The 19,320-nt window shown below is 42.6% G+C and overlaps 1 protein-coding gene across 3 annotated transcripts in view; it reads right to left on the reverse strand.

Annotated features, from left to right (window-relative positions):
- Positions 1–18,576, reverse strand: part of RIPOR2 (RHO family interacting cell polarization regulator 2) — a 111,889-nt gene extending 93,313 nt beyond the window's left edge. For 2 of the 3 annotated variants that reach the window (XM_067752142.1, XM_067752141.1), the window contains exon 1: positions 18,467–18,576. In XM_067752142.1, the coding sequence (XP_067608243.1) occupies positions 18,467–18,527 (61 nt within the window). In that variant the 5' untranslated portion in view covers positions 18,528–18,576. The remainder of the gene's footprint in view (positions 1–18,466) is intronic. The other variant, XM_067752139.1, reaches the window with a different exon arrangement.
- Between the last annotated feature and the right edge of the window lie 744 nt (positions 18,577–19,320).

The raw sequence follows: 19,320 nt of genomic DNA on the forward strand, positions 1-19,320 counted from the left end.
TCTGCTAAGGGAAGGAGCCACAGAGGTAAATAGGAAGGTCATGGAACCCATCTCGGGGAGCCTGGTGGTGAGGACAGCGGTAAATAACTCTGGTGGGTGTTATGAAAGAGGAAGTACTATGGGTGCTACGGGAACTGTGATTATTTTTGGTGCCATAAAACAGGGTGTTTGAACTTCAGCAGCACTGAAAATGGTCTCTTCTAAAAACTGAATTTTATCCTGTTTTTCTCTCATGGGCATTTTTAAAGCCAGTTTTTGTTTAGGGAACAGAATTGGCAATGCCAGGCTGATTATTCTTTGCACCACCAATCAATCCTAGTAAATGCATAATTCATTAGAAGAAAGCAGAAGGGCATCCAAAGTGCAGCCAATTTAGTTTCCTCATTTAGAGCATCAGATATTTAATGCAGAATTCAGAACATGTCTGAAGACCCACTGCCATTGTGCAATGAAGTAGATGCTCTGATCAGAAGGTCCCGGAGATTTGGTTTTATCTAGGGACCTCTATCCATTTATATTCCTATATATTCCTTCTGCCTATGATACTTCCTACTTCTACCTTTTTGCTCGGGCTATTTCCACTGCCTGGAAATTTTCCGCTGAGAATTGCCCATCACTTTTTCTTTTACCTCTGTTGTTTGTCTCTGAAAACCCTGTCTAGCCTAGAAAGACCCGTTCAAACACTACCTCCTTCCCAATGCCTTCTTGGCCCTCTAAACCCTACCTGCATCCTCCTGCAAGTCCCTTGTGTGTCCCCTGAATAAGACCCTATCACACACCTTCCTTCTGTCATAAATATTTGGTACACATCTCCTCATCAGTTTATAAATTCCTTGATGTCAGGAACTATGCTTGATACCACTTACATGATTGTAACCTCTATATTAATGAGCGTAGAGAATTGTCAGTGAATATTGACTACGTTAGGAATGAGCGCATACACTGCCCCTGCTGCCTTCTATCACCTTTTCTCTTGGAAAAAGTGCATAACAAGCCTGTATTTATTGACATCAGAGCTGTACCTACAGAAGTATGTTTCCACCTGACAAATGACAGCTGGGTCTTGCTTGCTGCTTTCTGAACTGGTGAGAGCTAAACCCCATTTTCCTTTGCCCATGTCTGGTACTGATGATAAGGTCCTCAAGGGAGTAAACATCTCAAGCTGTTGTTTTCTTACCATCGTCACACGCATCTGCTTGCACAATGGGAAACTAGTCTGGCCAACACCCTTAGCATTTCAGTATGTCCCAGGAGCGGATGTCCCGGGGGGGCTGAAATCAGGCCTATGCATTAAGGCAAATGATCTCAATCCTAGACCCTGCCTTCACCCCCACTTCTAGCTTCTGCACCAAGTGACCTAGAAGTTGCATGGGTGGAAGGTAGTCAGCAAAATGTTCAAGGCTGACAGGAAATAAAACATGTCTTACATGTAGCAAGCAATCCCCTTCTGTCCAGCAACCTGAGATTGGATTTCTCACACATTATTATTATATTACATGTAGAGGTCATTTTCTGCAATAATACAATCTATAAAAATCACTTCCCAATTTTTTGGTCTCAAGACCCATTACACAATAACACAATCTAGACTAGCCATTTTATATAACATATATGTATATACATAGGTTTATGTGTATATGTACTTGGAGGGCATTATGCTAAGTGAAATACATCAGACAGAGAAAGACAAATACTGCATGATATCACTTATATGTGGAATCAAAAAAAACACAACAAACTAGTGAATATAACAAAAAGAAGCAGACTCACAAATATAGAGAACAAACTAGTGGTTACCAGAGGGGAGGGTAAGGGGAGGGACATTATAGGGAAAGGGGGTTAAAAGGTACAAACTATTAGGTATAAAATAAACTACAAGGATAGAATATGGGGAATATAGCACATATTTTTAATAACTATAAATGGAATATAACCTTAAAAAATTGTGAACCACTATATTGTACACCTGTAACTTATATAATATTGTCTATCAACTGTACTTCAATTTTTAAAAAACCCACATTTATATATATAACATAATCTAGACTAAACCCTCTTATATTTTTAAAAATTGTTGAGGACCTTGGGGACCCACTGAAAGAGTCTTGGGAAACTTGATGGCTTCTCAGACTATATTTTGAGAAACTGGTCTAGACCGACAAACATTTTGGTAGAATATTAACTTTATAAATTCCTATAGCTCTGAACTCGGCTGAAGGCTGAAGGTAAATAGTATAAATCTAACAAATATTATTGCACAAAGATATTAAAAGAAGTATAAAATAATGCAGAATGAATGTAGAAGTGACTGGAAGCATGCACGTGTAAACACAGTGCTAGGTACTGGACATGTAGACTCTTTTTAAGGTTCTAAAATGGACTTTTCCTTCATAATGAATCCCTTCCCTTTTCTCTCATTATTAGGGGAAACATAAGAGAAGAGCTTTGTCTGTAAGGTTCGCCAAGGTGATTTATTTATATTGTGTCCCTGGGCCCCCTGCAGTCCCTGGCTTGCAGGTTGTCCCACGTGACCCCTTCCTGTCCATTCTCCACCTTTCTCTCTCCTGCTTCCCGCCCTGGGGGTCCCCAGGTAGGGACCACATCAACGACTGCCCTGTGATGTCCAGTAGGGTTTGGCCAATGGGGAGCCCCAACAGGAGATGGGAAAAAGGTAAAGGAGTGAGGTGAGGATATTAATTACCTGGCTCCTCCCTCTGAGGTCACATTGGGCTGGCTGTGCCCCTTCCTAAAAGACAACTGCTCTCCCCCCCACCCCCTCAAGGCAGCCCTCTCTACACAGCTTTCTCTCCTTGAAGATTCTAGCAACCTCTTCCTCTCCCATCCTTTGGAGCCAGGTGGTGTTGGTCTCTCTCTGCCCTCTGGTTCCCCCACAATCCACCCACACCTCTGTAAGTCATCTCTTTGTAAATAAACCTTCTTGGAATTATTCTAATGGAAGCTATCGGTTTCCTGACATTGCCCTGACTGATACACATTAACAATAGTGTACTGATTATTGAAAAAAAAATTAAATCTGTTTTTATCCAGTCATTCATATTTTTAAAATATTTCTTAAGTAACTCCTTTAATTATTTTCATTTCTCTTTCAATTTTAGGCAAGATCTGTTGTTAATCTCATTCAATTCCTTTCCTCCTTACTGCCCCCCAACGATGCACAAATCTTTTCAAAGTTTGGTCCCTCCCTTACTCACGAAATTGAGATCATTAACTTCAGGAGGTGATTTTAGGAGGAATTACGGGCCCAGAAGCCATTTTACTTAAAACTTTGTCACTGGTTGTTAATCTTCACCATCTTCATGGACATTATTCTGGAGTCCAGCTCACATCGGAAACAGGTCTCTGAGGTTAAACGGCTGTCACTGCCACTCAAGCAAAGTTAGAGAGAGCTGGAGGGAGTATCAAGGTACCTTAGAACACAAGGGAAAGATTCTGAAGCCATGACAGGTTCCTCCTGGCTGTTCGCTCTTCTCTACAGCTGCTCTCATATTCCTGCTCCTGGGCCTTGAGTTCAGCTGCATGTTTCAAAGGCCAGGGCCGCCTCTGTGAGGCCTGGAAACCATTAGCTATCCCTGCTAGCTTCAGCGTCCGGTGCCTCCCCCTACTAACATACATTTTATGCCCAATCGGGATACTGGATACAAAGCTCCATCCCCGTGGGCCCCGCACAGTTTCACTTTGCAGAGGTGAAAGTGGAAATCTGACTCCTGCAGCCAGGCTTGCTCAACCCACAAAGCCTTCTTTGGTAGCAGGGACGAGACCTGGCCCCACTTCCCCTCTTTCCTTCTCTGCTCACACACAATCCACATCCCTGGCAGCTTCGGATAGGAGCCGTGACAACAGGACAGGGCGCTGTTACCCTCCATGATTAGCCAGGCGGGCAATGCTGCTGTAATATCACAGCATTGACAGAGCTCTCACACCTATTAAATTATTCACGCCACCCAAGTGTAATCAGCCATCACGTTTGAAATAGGTCATTCACACTAAGGCTGCTTGGAGGTGAAAATTTCACAGGGATGGCACCAGATCCAAGTGCTTTGGCTTCATCCGATCTCCCAAGTAAGGGGCTGCTCCAAGCAATCCCCTATTAAATATCTTTCATTGAATCGCAGTTATGTTTTCATGAGCAGCAGCAGGAAGCATCTGGAACAGCTGTCTGCTGGCAGGCACAAGAGTTGTGGGCTGGAAGGCTATATGTCAGCCTCTTCCTTCAATGACCTGTCCTCAACGAGCCTCAAGGGGCTGCTTGAGGAAGATAAATCTGAACACCTGCTCTCATTTGTTCTCTGCGCCCAAGACGGTAGCTGGGTCAGAATGAGGATGTAAGCACTGGGCAAGGGCAGGTTTTAGAAGAACGAACGCACACAGGCCTCTCTGAGAAGTGCCTCTCAGCCCTGGGTGCCGCATTCAAAGAGGAATTCAAGTTCAACAGCTGTGGGGCGTGTGCCCCTGCATTTCAGATCCTAATTCACAGACATCTGGGCCTGTTCGGCACTCAGGATACACTTGCCCTCTTGTTGGCATAGATATACTATTCAACTCAAGTGCCTGGTGGAATACAAATATTTGACTAGCTATTGTAAGGTCTGGAGAATTACTGCTGTGTTAATATGTTCTTTTAATGGTTTTTGAGGATACGAAAGACTATCTTACAGGAGGAAGAACAATTTCCCCCTAGGATTAAAGTAAGGTGACTGAAGACATAGTTCACGGGATTTGAGTTAAAATACAAGCAAATGTGCTGATTGCTAGCGCTTCACTGTTAAATGGATACGTTACTGAGGGAGGCTGATAAATCTCCTTGGGGAAGGGAAAAAAGGCAGGGAGTTGAGCAATGGGATTGACCCCTTGCCTGCCTTCTATTAGGAGAATAAGAATAAAAACCCCTAAAGAGGTCTCTTTAGCTGAGATGCTACGGATGTACAGCCTAGGAGCGAAAGGGCAAGAGATGCAAGCTTTTTTTTTTAATAGAACGTTATTGGAATATAATCGCTTCACAATACCGTGTTAGTTTCTGTTGCACAATAAAGTGAATCAGCTATAAGTATACATATATCCCCATATCCCCTCCCTCTTAAGCCTCCCTCCCAACCTCCATATCCCACCCCTCTAGGTCATCTCAAAGCACCAAGCCGATCTCCCTGTGCTATGCTGCTGCTTCCCACCAGCCAACTATTTTACATTCGGTAGTGTATATATATTGATGTTACTCTCACTTCGTCTCAGCTTTGCCCCCCCTCCACCCCATGACATCAAGTCCATTCTCTATGTCTACTTCTTTATTCCTGCCCGAGATGCAAGCATTTTAACGTGGTGAGCGTAGCACCAAAAGCAGAGAGGCCACGTGAAGATGGAAAGTTCATGGATGCATTTCCATAATTATTCTATATATCAGAACAGTGCTCCCAAGGATGTTAAGCTCTCTCCTTCAAATATTCACCTTCAAGAAGGCTGCCCAGGGCTTCCCTGGTGGCACAGTGGCTAAGAATCCGCCTGCCAATGCAGGGGACACGGTTCGAGCCCTGGTCCGGGAAGATCCAACATGCCGCAGAGCAACTAAGCCCGTGTGCCACAACTACTAAGCCTGCGCTCTAGAGCCTGTGAGCCACAACTGCTGAAGCCGTGCTCCACCGCAACGAGAAGCCTGCGCACCGCAACAAAGAGTAGCCCCCGCTCGCCGCAACTAGAGAAAGCCCGCACACAGCAATGAAGACCCAACACAGCCAAAAATAAATATAAATAAAATAAATTTATTAAAAAAAAAAAGCCTGCCCAGATGATCCACCACTTCCCCCGATCTTTCCTTTAATTTCCTTTAAGTGTTTTGCACAGTTTGTATTGCTTCTCCAGCTCCTGGTTTTATGCAACAGCCCATATAGGTTATACAGCCCAATCCCCATAAGCTAGAGATAAATCTATGAATAATTCTCATTTATGCATATGCTGCTTTATCATCAACATTTCAACAGATATTTCCTAGTGCCCACTATTCTGGGTACTTGGAGTGGGACTTCATGAAGTCATCCCCTATTTATATCTAAACTATCTCAAAGTGGACTCCTGCTTCCCCATCATGGCCATACTACCCCAATGCAAGCCTGCTTCTCCAGCAGCCTTCCTCATCTCAGTAAAGAGCAGCATTATCCTTCCAGATGCTTGGGCCAGAGTCTTGGAGACATCCTTGGTAACATTTCCCTCCTTACCTCCAGAATTCAATCGGTATCAGGCCTGCTAAGTTCCCCATCAATTCTCTCCTGGACTGTTGCCATCCTCTTCTAACTGGCTTCCCTGCTTTTGCCTTTTATGCCCCCATTTTAATTTTCCAGACAGTAGTCAGAATGGTACACGGGCCTCTCCCTGTTGTGGCCTCTCCCGTTGTGGAGCACAGGCTCCTGACGTGCAGGCTCAGCGGCCATGGCTCACGGGCCCAGCCGCTCCGCGGCATGTGGGATCTTCCCGGACTGGGGCACGAACCTGTGTACCCTGCATCGGCAGGCAGACTCTCAACCACTGCACCACCAGGGAAGCCCCAGAATTATCCTTTTGAAAGGCAAATCAGATTATGTCACTCTGCTCAACATTCACCAATGGCTCCCCATCTCCCATAGAGCAAACCCCAAATGCATACAATGGCCTGTAAGGCTTATAGGAGCTGGACACCCTCCCTCCTAACAGAAACCTCTAGGGTTGCAGCTTCTACTGCCCTTGGCTGTGCTCACATCGTGCTGCAGCCACACTGGCCTCCCGACTCTCCCTGGAACATTCTCCTCCTGATATCCAAGTTGGCCCTGAGGTCCTTTCGAGCCTCTAGAGCCGAGTAGAACTGAATCCAGCACATGGTAGACTATCAACAGATAGTCTTTAATGAATGAAAAAAATACATCTTCTATCCCTACATAGTTCATAAGCTCCTGAGGGGCTGCATCTGCTAATTATGCTACTCCTTTCTAGAGAAGCCTTGGTAAGTGCTAATCCCAAAATATTTATGCAGAGATTTTAAAAATGATTCCCAGCTAGGCAGACATTGGTAGAAAAAATTCCCAGACCTCATTCTTACACATCCTGCTATGGAGAAAACAGTCTTTCTAAGACTGTGTCAGATATGCCCAGCCCTGGGCAGAATCAGCTCCCTGGGACCATTTCTATCTCACCTGGGTATTCAGTTCCCTGTTGTTAAACTTACATGGCTCAAGAAAAAGCAACCTTTTTGCAGACTTTCAGGAACTATCTGGTTCTTTCCTGTTTTGTTTTGTTTTGTTTTTTGGGGGTACCCATTCCTAACTCTTTTTTTTTTAATGTGGAAATATATATATGTTATATACGTATGTAGATATAATACATGTAAGATTTACCACCTTAATTATTTTTAAGTCTACAGTTTAGTAGCATTAAGTACATTCACACTGTTATGCAACCAATCTCCGGGACACTTTTCATCTTGTAACACTGAAAACTGAAGCTAGACCCATTAAACAACAACTCCCCATTTCCCCCTCTGCCTACCGCCTGGAAGTCACCCTGACATTTTCTGTCTCTATGAATTTGACTCTCTACACACCTCAGATACATGAAATCATACAGTGATGTGTCTGGCTTATTTCACCTAGCTTAATGTCCTCGGGGTTCATCCATGTTATACCATGTGTCAGAATTTCCTTCCTTTTTAAGGCTGAATAATATTCCATTGCATGTATAGACCATATTTTGTTGACCCATTCATCTGCTGATGGACACTTGTGTTGTTTCTACCTTTCGACTATTGTGAATAATGCTGCTGTGAACATATGTACAAATATCTCTTCAAGACCTTGCTTTCAGTTCTGTGTATATGCCCAGAAGTGGGATTGCTAGATCATATGTTAAAGAACTAATTTTAACTTTTAATTTTTTGAGGAACTGCACCTGTTTTCCATAGTGACTGCACCATTTTATAGTCTCACCGGCAGTGTACAATGGCTCCTGAGCTCTTTTTATAGTAAGATATTTTTCCCCTCCAGCAAGTTAGAACTGCTCAGAGATGCCTAATAGTGCTAAACATTCCAGCTCCTTCCAATGCTTAGCAACCAGGAGCCGAGCGGCCCCCACTGAACGAGCGAGGGTGTGTGTGGTGGTGCTTTTCGCTCTTTCCTTCGTGCCTGTTTTGAAACGGCTTTCTTGTCCTTGAATTAACATGCAGGCTGAGTGGACATCCACGGGTCTGCCCTACAGACAGAGGGCAGTGGGCAAGAGCCAGCACTGTTTTGGGGATGATCAAAGCTCTGCTAATCCCTTGTAATCTCCTAACGTAAAGGGGATATATTTCCAATTTGTGGTTTCTTTGAAAGATGCCCCCAAGGTTGGCACTATCACTTTTTGATGAATTGGGAGACTTGGAGTGGTGTGTGTGTGGAAAAGCCAAGGAGACGGCCTCGAGTCATGTTCGTGCATCAGTCATCTCTTGCAAGGAGGTCCAGGGTTTCAGATCTCGGGGACAAAGGACCCAAAGGGTCAAACGAGGAGGAGAGTGCCTTGAAGTCATGCAGAGGAGTAAGTGGGAAGGACCCTGGACACCTCCTGTGCGTCGCCTTCTTTCACCTCACTTATCGGTGGGCGGGGAGAACAGGCCTTAGTCCTCCTGTGTGTCTCTGCTTACATCATGCTGCCTTCTCTGCCCTCCCCCACCCAGCGCATTCTGTCTTTGGTTTTGTCTTGGACTGTTAATTTTTCATCATCCTACCAGTTGGTGTTACAGAGCAATGTAATATGGGGACATGTGTTCTCTTAAAAATAATATTTAAATAAAAATAAGAGGGGATAAATCTTCTCTTAAATGGGGATTTTAAAATGATAGGGGGCTTCCCTGGTGGCGCAGTGGTTGAGAGTCCGCCTGCTGATGCAGGGGACACGGGTTCGTGCCCTGGTCCGGGAAGATCCCACATGCCGCGGAGCGGCTGGGCCCGTGAGCCATGGCCGCTGAGCCTGCGCGTCCAGAGCCAGCCTGTGCTCCCCAACGGGAGAGGCCACAACAGTGAGAGGCCCATGTACCGCAAAAAATAATAATAATAATAATAAAAATAAAATGATAGGACCCTCTCACCGGCATGAAAAGGGGAAGAGCTAGTGGGAGAGACAATGACCTTAAGAGGCAAAATGATGGAACGTGATGACCTAAACCAGGGGTCAGCAGGCTTCTTCTGTAAAGAGTCAGATAGTAAGCATTTTAGGCTTTGGGGCCAAGAGGTAAAAAATGAGGAAATTGTATACTTACATATAACAAGAGAGAAAACAAACTTTCACATTTTTTATGGACAAAATTCAAAATATAATAATTAATAATTGAGCTTTTTTTTTTTATAACACCAGTCTATTAAGGAGAAGAATGGAATTCTTTTTCTTTGGGATAACATCTTGCTTAATTGAAGTTCAAGGTCAATGTTCCCTATCACCAAATCGATTTGCAAATGTCTGTCTTTTTGTAAAAACCATTTATGGCAGGCCGTACAGAAACAGGCAGTGGGCTGGGTCGGCCTGCAGGTTTGCCATCTCCTTCCCCTGCCAAGAGGTGGGTAATGAGCTACTGACTCACTATGTGCAGTTTTCTATATTGCCTGGTAGCTTATAAAGGCACAAACATCTGTCTTTTGGGTGTATCATTAATGTTAGGAAGACACACAGGGCTTTTTTCTGTCCTCTTCACTCTAGTCCGTGGTGTAAATGACAAGATGTGTTGTCTTTTCTCATACAGAAGAGGATGCTTCTGACCCAGCAGCAGTTGTCCTTCCAGGAGTCGGGAGGACCTGGGTTGACCCTCCCCAGTCTCCCCTCCTACAGCTGGGACCATTTCCAGCCTGACCAGTTATGTGCCCTAGTCCTAACTTTTATTGAGTGGTGCTCAATAAAGATTTGGTGATTAGTTCACAGTGGGTAGATCCCATTAACTTGCTCTCTGTCCCATGAACTATTATTATAAACAACTGAACTGATGTTTGTCCTCCTGTGTGCACATTAATATATTGACACACAAATATACATAAACAGATTACCATGATTTCTCCAGGAGGTTTTACCACTGAAAATATTTTAAAAAGCAATGGAAGTGAAAACAAAGCAAAACACCACTAGAGGAAACGTCATAGAGGCTTTGTTTAAAATCTTAATTACTGTCCTAAAATGCCATTAACATATGTATAATTCAAGTTTCAATAAGTGTTATCTTTAAATTAGAAATGGTTTAACAAATATAGAGAGCCCAGCCTTTATCAAATTACTTTTTAAAAAGTACTCTGTAAAGCGGCATGCAGAGGCAGTAACTGTGGTGTGTTTACCCCAAGTAAATATTTACCCAGGAGAAAGGGCCTGTGTATTGTTAAAGATACTGTTAAAGATATGATTCTTCACCTCCAGCTTTCCTGACCAAGGCAAAGGGGACTCTCTCCACAAGAAAACTGCCATAGCTTATATCACTCTTTAATACTCAAAGGATTTTCAGAGGGAGACCAGATTGGTTAAAGCCAAAAAAAAAAAAAAGGTAAGAAATCACAAATTCATTTTGTGCCAAGTGAAGGGGTTATTCTGAGTCCTGCCTTTGTCAAATGGTGGAGGTCGGATAGCAGCCAGGCTTGTTAATTCATGAGCCAGACGCACCTCTATATTCCCAGGAAAGCATTTGAAGTGAGCAGTCTCAATAGCTGTGCTCTCATCAGCTTGTGTCTTTGTTAATCACAGGCCAAGAGTAGAAGAGGAGAATTGTATAGACTTGGGAGACTGGGACAGCTGAGAAAATCACAATTAAAAAATCACTGACATTTACGTAGTAAGTCCTTACTGGTTTTCCATTATCGCATACATTATCTCCTTTAACTTCAAGCAGTTTGTGGGGGAGGTCACCACCACCACCGCCACCATCTTTATCACATTACCATCATCACCACCCCAGCATCATCACCATCACCATAATTATCATCATCTCCAAGTGGAAGAAGGAAAGTGAAGATTCTGAAGGGTTAGGTAACTTGCCTAAAGTCAAGCTACTAGTAAGTTGAATTAGGTCTTTTGAGTCCAAATATTTTGCTCTTTCAGCTATGCTATCTTCCCTCAGTTTGGAAGTCTGAATGGTAAAAAAAAAAAAAAAAATCAAAGATTTACAAACATGGTGGCTCTAGAATTTTTGGATGCCAAGTACTTAGTACAGCAATATGGCCAGAAAAGGGGTCTGTCCTCCACTGGAAACTGTTTGCAGCGTAAGCATATGATTTTTTACTCAGATTATAGAGTTCAAATCATTCAAAATAGCAATGTTTTCTGAAAAAGCTTTTTATCATGCTTTCTATTTGGACTCTAAATTCTAATTTATTTTTTAGTCTTTAGAGCTGCTAATGGAGATTAATAGTGGGCTGAGGCATGCCCCACCTCGAAGACATCCTTGGTAACCCTGAACATATAAACCAGAAGTTGAAGGAGAAGAGATTGTTTTTCAGAGATTGTTTTTCGTAATATTTCAGTCATATAATTTATCTGAAAGTGGTTAAAAGTGCCTTCTACGAATCCTATCTGCATATTAGATTCTTTGACACACTTTTCTTCAAATGCCATTCTATCAGTTCGTCGGGCTGTTATAAATAGGAAGGAAAATCCCACCATAGAACATGTTTTCGTATTTACTCCCTGTCAGAGTTTCCTGAATGCCAATTCATAGAGTGAAAAAAAAAATCTTCAACTGCTCAACCAGCTGACTCAATTTATGATCTGAAAGTCAAGTTATTTTCTTCCTGGTTCTCGGCTCATCACTCCTTACACTGAATGGGCAGTTTAGAATGACGTCAAGAGGGAGAAGAGACCAGTCGGTGTCCCCCTGTTGCTGCTTGAGTTGTACAGTATAAACATTTAAACTCTTAACTCCCAGTGATCCAAAGACTAAGAAGGAAAGACTTGCAGTGAAAAGGTGGCACCATAACCTCGTCACTTTCCAGACGGGCAGCAACTTGTTTTTAGTTCTCTTTATTTTATTTAGAAATAATTATTTCCTAGGGTTAAACCTCCTAATACAGCAGAGATGACATACCCTCAAGATCTTTTCTCTGTTTACTAGGTTACCTATTAATGACAATCTTTACAAAGGTTGACACAGTGTTTTCTCTCTCCCTCAGCTGGGAAAATAGACACCTCACCCTGCCAAAAGTTCACATTTTCCTCACTTTTATATTTTAACATCTAGAATTTTTTACTTGTATCCATCATTGATCTTCAAGTGTCTTCTGCCTGAAGCCTCTGTTAAGCAAGTTGAGGCATGAAAAAGCATAAGATATGGAAAGTCCACACGTGAAAGAATGACGATAATATAAATTATCATTAACTTGCCTCTGGAGTGAAGCTGGCCATTATACCTGCCTTTTGATTGTTATCCCAGCGTATATGTCAAAATCTTTCTCTTAAAAATATCTAAAAGTGATCAAGTAAATTGTCATTTTTCTTGAAGGGAAATTCTTGATGAGTGATGAGATACACTCCGTCTACACAGCACAAAATGAAGTGGTTTTTCAGCTCAAACGACCTGGTTTGTCTATCAACAAGGATCGAACACTTCAGATTCTTGACAAATCCCTTCACTCTGCAGTGCACACATGGTATGGAATCATCACCCGCCTAGTCGGCCAGGCATCTCCACATTTCAGGCGCCCGAGAAACCAGCCCCCAATCCAGCCTGGAACTTACTGTCCAGGAAGTACATGAACGTTCAATATCCCACCAGCCCCTGCATTGTGGTTTCATTTTCTTCCGTCCATTTTTACTTGACAGGACCAGTCACTATTTTTTTTTTTCTTCCTCTCTGTCCTTCTGGTACTTGAAACAGTCATTTCAACTTGACTCAACTAATACCTTTTCCTTCTTTAAAATCTCTCCTGAAACCAACTGAATTGCAAACATTTTCATTAAACATCACAGCCGTTTGGTAAACAATCAACAGACAAAATTTAGCCATCCAAAAATAAATGAGAAGTGGAATAAGCCTACACTTGCTAAGCACAGTAAAACATGTGAGGTATAGGTAACGGGATACATCACATTTCTTTAATAAATAGGTTGACTTCAGTGAGTGAAGTAACTCCCATCAAAGAGCAAGGGCAATACTCCCAACTTATTTCACTGCTTTGGTCATAACAACTACACATTTCGTTTTTTTTTAAACTATTTCCCCCCCATACAAACAACGGGTATGCATATACTTGTAGTTTTCAACTCAAGTCCTGTAGAAGATATACTCAAGGCTATCTCATACTATCCTAAAAAGACTTTACTGGCTGCCTACAGAGATATTAAATAAGCATTTAAAATGCTTTCTTTGTGATTCTGGGCCCCTTTTTGGCTTTGGCCTGATCTAAATAAGTCACCCTGAGGTCACTGGGGGCCATAAATCAGGGGGGTGGACTGGGGGCTAAGACGGTCTGCATAGCTTTAGTGCAATGTGCTATTTTAGCCTGTGCCCCTGAAATGACACCATCTCTTTGGCACCAGCCAAAGTAAGCTTCCTAGACATCTATGGGAAGGGAATGTTTTGCAGTAATCCAAGGCATAGGTCACACAGGCATGAAATATTGTGGGGAGGTCTGTGTCTGCTCCAGACCCTGGGACAAATAAAGTAGGGAAAACAACTTCCAACCAAAACGTTTATCCAGGACTCCAGGAATGGAAATTGACCCAAGCAATCCCGGCAAACTGCGAAAGCAAAGAGTGGCCAACTTTTTTCAACCCAGGAAACTAAGGCAGCCTCTTCCTGTCCCGTCTCCAATCCCATTACTTGGGTCCACTTGAGAACCCCAGACATGGATGTTTTTGAGAAAGGGCTGACATAGCTAAATAACAATTCTTATATCTACGTGCTATAAAATGTGGCATAATCAAACAAAAAGGTCCAACTCTCTCTCTAACCAAGGCACATACACTTTTATGTTCTCTTTCTCAACACTTTTTCCATAGAGGGTATGGACTTAACCAGTCTGAACTTTCAGGATTTATTGGTTTTGTACATGATCTTAATTTAATCTCTTCTTCCTTCTTTCTTTTAATTTTGGAAAGGGCAAATGTAATTCAGTAAATATCAAAACATGCCAGATTACAACAGGTTGCAGAATTGTTTACCCATTAAAAAAAATCTACCTTGGCTTCATAAGCAGTTTACACAGAAAGACAAAGTGGGCCTCTATTCTATACTTACAATTCTCTTTTTGTTAAAACTTTTGCAATTTTTTTGCTCTCTCTGAGCTGAAGATCCCATCGAAAGGGAAAAAAATGCTAACTTACTTGGCTTGGGGAAAGGAGAGAGGTTTGGTTCGAAAGTGTGTGGCATTTTTTTTCAAGCATCTGTCAGTCTCTTTAAGAGCGACAGGTAGCTAATGGTCGAGTGGACTTCCCTTTGAGTTTCTCTCTATCTGGGAGAGTTCTTCTCCTTTGGGGAGTTTGAAACAACTTTCCTAGATACTGTAATCCAGGACAGGAGAAGTATTCTTATGCTATGCTGCATTGTACCAGAACATTCGAAGGTCTGGCAAAGCTTTGCAGTTTCCTGTGGTCTTTCTAGAAGCAAGATTTTAAAAGACATGTAAGTGTCCAGGGACTATATAAGCCTGAGAAATACTTTGCACACATGACCGTGAACTCGTGCAGTTTTATTATTCTAATCATTGCACTTGACCACAGATTACTGAGCACTGCTGAAAACAAAGGCAGTGAGGGCTTGTGGTTCTAAGGAAAGAAGGACTGCAACTTTAACTTGTGCCAAGGAGTAATTCTGACTGCTAACCTACTGGCTGACCAGCACCTGGGGAACTGTTTCCTCCCACACACGAATCCTGTTCTGTTCTTGAAAGCTGGCCAAGGGCCTCCACTGTGTGTGACATTTTTTTTCTATTATTATTATCACCATCATAATTGTTAGAGTTATCATTACTATTATTATCCATCCAGCTATTTCTACTAACATACACCAGGCTGGCTGTCAAGAAGGCACAGTGACAAAACAGATGAAAGCCCTTTAATTTGATAAGTTTGAAACAACAATGGGAAAGAAGCCCTCTAATTCCAATTACTGGTTTTTCAATAGCTTGGTAATCAAACCAATCATTCCCCCAAGAAGGAATAAAGTCTACTGGATAGTAACCATTTTCTAAATGGCATGGTGATATGAAAATAAATAAATACATAGTGATATTTGGAAAGCCAACCTGAGGTGGGGGTGGGGGAGGGAGGGAGAGAAAGAGGAATAAAATATTAGGGTTTCTGGTGGGTAGGTGGGTGACTGCTTTTCTCTCTCTCCCTCTTCCTCTCTCCCTCTCACTAATCATATGCAACGCTCCTCTAGAACAAGAGCAAAGTTACACACCAATGCTTCTTAATTTCGTGAACTTTAACATTTTCTTTAACCACAGAAAACAACAGCTGAAGCAAACAGGATCTCAGAAAGGCAGTTAAAAAAATATATTGCGAGCATGACTCAGTTTTTTTCTTCCCAGATCTTTATGTGGTCCATAAATCTAAATAGATTATATATACTTTTAACCAAATGGACCTAAATTCTAAATTTGTTTTTCTTTAGGGGGAAAGGGTCCTTTAAAAATGTGGCCACTGCAAGGAAATATGGTTGCCTTGGTAACAAGCTCCTAGGCATCTTCCTTCCTTTATGTTACAGGAAACTCACTGGACCGAAAGCTTTCTGCTTTCTTAGGCATGTTAAAGTGAGCTTAAAGCATGGAGGAAAGCTAGAGCAAGCTTGAACTCCTCGAGGTAGATGTATGCCACTGTGCAGAAAAGATGAAGTAATAGAATGCTGGAGCTTTTCAAATGAGATCTGAGAGACTGTGTAATCAACACTCTTGTTTTAGGTAAAAAATGAGGCTCAGCAAGATTAAGTAAGTGACTTGCCCAAGATCCTACATCTACATTACAGCAGGTGCAGGGCTACAATCCAGGCTCCGGACAACTTGTCCTGTGCTGTTTCCACCCAGGCATACATCTGAAAAGTGGTTTATGAACTGATTTTCTGTAATAAGTCCTATTCTGAATACACTAGGTTAACCAGACATGTGAAAAAACTCTGTGCAGAATTCCTTTTATACATTGTTTTCTAACCTATTCTAAGAACCCATTTTTGTGAACACATAGTCAGAATTAGTATTTATTGAGTGCTTACCGTGTCTGAGGCACTATTCTAAGCACCTTCCCTGTAACAATATTTAATCCACACACCATCCTAGGAAGTTAGCCCTCCATTTATAAGTGAGTCAACTGAGAGAGAGATTAAGTAACCAGCTCAAAGTCATAGAGTGAATTAAGTGGCAAAGCCCAGGCAGTGCAAGTCTGGAGAGGAAGCTCTTGACTATAACCCTGCAGGGAGCTTACTTAAAAAGAAGGAACTACCCGGACAAGCTTTCACATAAATAGGCAAACATGATCCATGACTCTGAAAACTGAATACAAATATGCTGGATGTTGAACTTGCAAGGATTCTCTCTCTAATCTTTAGAGATTAAGTTAAATGAGATAATCAGTCTGGAAGGTACAAACCATATCACCTGTGAAGTACAACGCAAATGTTATGAATCTATTATGAAGATACCCTGTACAACCCAATAGGTATTATTGTCCCATCTCACCACCGAAGAAACAGAGGTTTAGTTTAGCAATTACTTTGCTTAAATCACATAGGTAACATGAAGCAAAATGAGAATTTGAATCGGAATCTTGTGTGACTCCCCGCTTGACTCTTTACCGTGCTGTTGAGGTTGAAATAATCACATTGAGAATCATGAACGCTCAAGAGAGAGATCTTACTCATCAAGCCCTGCTTTGCTGAGGTCTTAATTCTTTCCCTCAGAGTGGAGCCGCTCACCTATCCGTCTATAGGTGGCGCTCTTTAGCACAGTAGCCATTGGTAAAAGAGAAAAATCCCTTTGGGGGAAAGAAATGTGGCCTGGCATTCTGGAGGTTGGGTAGATAATTACCAAATTGTCCCATTTAGGCTTATCTTCCTAGTTGTAAACATGTTCTAATTCCTGAAGGGAGTAACTAAGTATGTATACACAGAGAAAACATCTTTTTTTTTTTTTTTTTTTTGCGGTACGCGGGCCTCCCACTGTTGTGGACTCTCCCGTTGCGGAGCACAGGCTCCGGACGCGCAGGCTCAGCGGCCATGGCTCACGGGCCCAGCCACTCCGCGGTATGTGGGATCCTCCCGGACCGGGGCACGAACCCGTGTCCCCTACATCGGCAGGCGGACTCTCAACCACTGCGCCACCAGGGTAAGCCCACAGAGAAAACATCTTTAAGTAGAAGTGAAAGCTGAGGAATGGAGCCTAAGATCAAACTTCGAGTCACAGTGGCTCTACCTGTCACCCAAGTAGAGCAACAGCTTGAGAACATGCCAAACAGCAAGGAAGCTGGGGGGACATTCTTTAAGCTGGTTGAAATTGTGATAAAAACCCAAATTATGGTTTTAAATATTTCTGAGGCTACAACAAAAATAATGTGAAGACAGACATCAGTAATGGTAACCTCCTAGATGACTAGATTACAAGGGATTCTTATTATGCTATACTCTTTCATTTGTCTTCAATGAACTTGTACTACTTGGGTAACTGCAAAAAATTTTACTAGAGCTCCTTTAAAAAATTACTTGATAAGAGTTTTTTAAAAACTACCAGATACGGTTCTTGCGGAAACCGACAAGTTTATGAAGTCCCGAGTCCAGAATACCACTTCTTTAGACAGTTCCAAATTCTTGAAAAGCTCTTGCCTACAGCCCAACCTCATAGGCAGCATTTGATTACAAGGCATCTGTAGATTACAAGATTAGCCATTTCAAATTGCAACCCTTACAGTCAAATCCCACAACACTGGTCTACCTGGGGAAACCTAAGCGGCGCAGTTGATGTCAGAAGCTAGCATGGCTGCTGCCTCCCAGCCTGGAAGAAGAGGAAAAGGGAAAGGCAACTGAGACAGGGTTGGGGTGCCAAATAAGTCCACGGAAGAGTGGAGAGGGCAAGACCCAAAGGCAGAGAGAGAAAAGAAGGACAGGTGGGTAGTGCAGAGCAAAGCAATATGGCACTGTGGGGCACCATCCCCGGCCCATCTGTCCAACTGCTGCCCTGCAGTCCTGCTGTGTGCTGAGCACGGAGACAGACTTATTTCCTTAAGGTGTTAGACAAGAGAGCACAGAAGAGGGACAAGGGGAAATTTTAGTACTATTTTCTACCCTAAACTAAACCTTTGGTCATGACTTTAAAAAAAAAAAATTATTTGGAGGAACCATTCAGTTCCCTTGTCCCGGGTTCTGCAGTGTACTTCTGGGGTGCCAGCCCATCCAGGATGCTTTCAAAGTCCTCAAGTCCCTTACCCAAACCGGGCCACAGTTTCCAACAGTGTCAAAGCTAAGCAAAGTAGATCAGAAAGGCTCCTGCCAGAATGACGTGTTTACCTTCACAAAAAACATCATCCTCTTCATCCATCAGGAGCTCCTTGGAGTCTAGATACTGCATCTTGGAGCCGGCAGTCAGCGTGTGCAGTGGCCTCAGCAGCTACCCTGCCCTCCGAGGCGACTTCCTTTTCCCAGCTTGGCTAAGCGCCCCGAGAGGGCAGCATCCGCCTCTGCCCTCGAGAAAGCAGCTTCATTCATATGAACAGGCTTCGTGAGCCTTTTGAAGAGTGCATTCCAGGTGGGGTAATTTTCACCACTGAGAAGAAAGAATTTTTTTCTTTTTTTTTTTTTGGAAGGGGGCTGCAGATCCGGTTGGAGCTGAACAGAGATAGCGCTTAAAGTCTGAGGGCAATGAATTCTATTTCAAAGCGACAGCTTTCATATTTTCTTAAAGAGGAAGGCGGCCGTTTAACTTTTTTATGAATTTGAACACAATGGGTAGTGTTGAAAGAGAGGGGGTTCACATTTCTCCTATCTTGGTTTTGCTTCAATGACAATTTATCTGAAAGGAAAGCAAGCCACTATGCTAGACCCAGGCAGGCATCTGGAGGGACAGAGCTTTTCTTTCACTCAGTAATAGTTGCATTTTTCTTTCTTTGCAAACCCCTGGCATTTGAGGATTAGAAAATTTCCAACACTTAAACCAGATTTAATGCACATCTAGGCTCTTATTGACTCAATCTATGGTCAATAAATGGATAAATCGTTTGGGTCAAACAACTTCCATTTTATAATACTGACTCAGTATGATACTTCAGACTTATCACTAAAGCAGAAAGGAGAAAATGTAACTCAGAAGGCAGTTCCTCCCAGAGGGAGGACTAACCACTGACCTGTCACGTCAGTACCAGTGG

This window comes from Pseudorca crassidens, chromosome 10, assembly GCF_039906515.1.
Source record: "Pseudorca crassidens isolate mPseCra1 chromosome 10, mPseCra1.hap1, whole genome shotgun sequence".
Classification (NCBI taxonomy): domain Eukaryota; kingdom Metazoa; phylum Chordata; class Mammalia; order Artiodactyla; family Delphinidae; genus Pseudorca; species Pseudorca crassidens.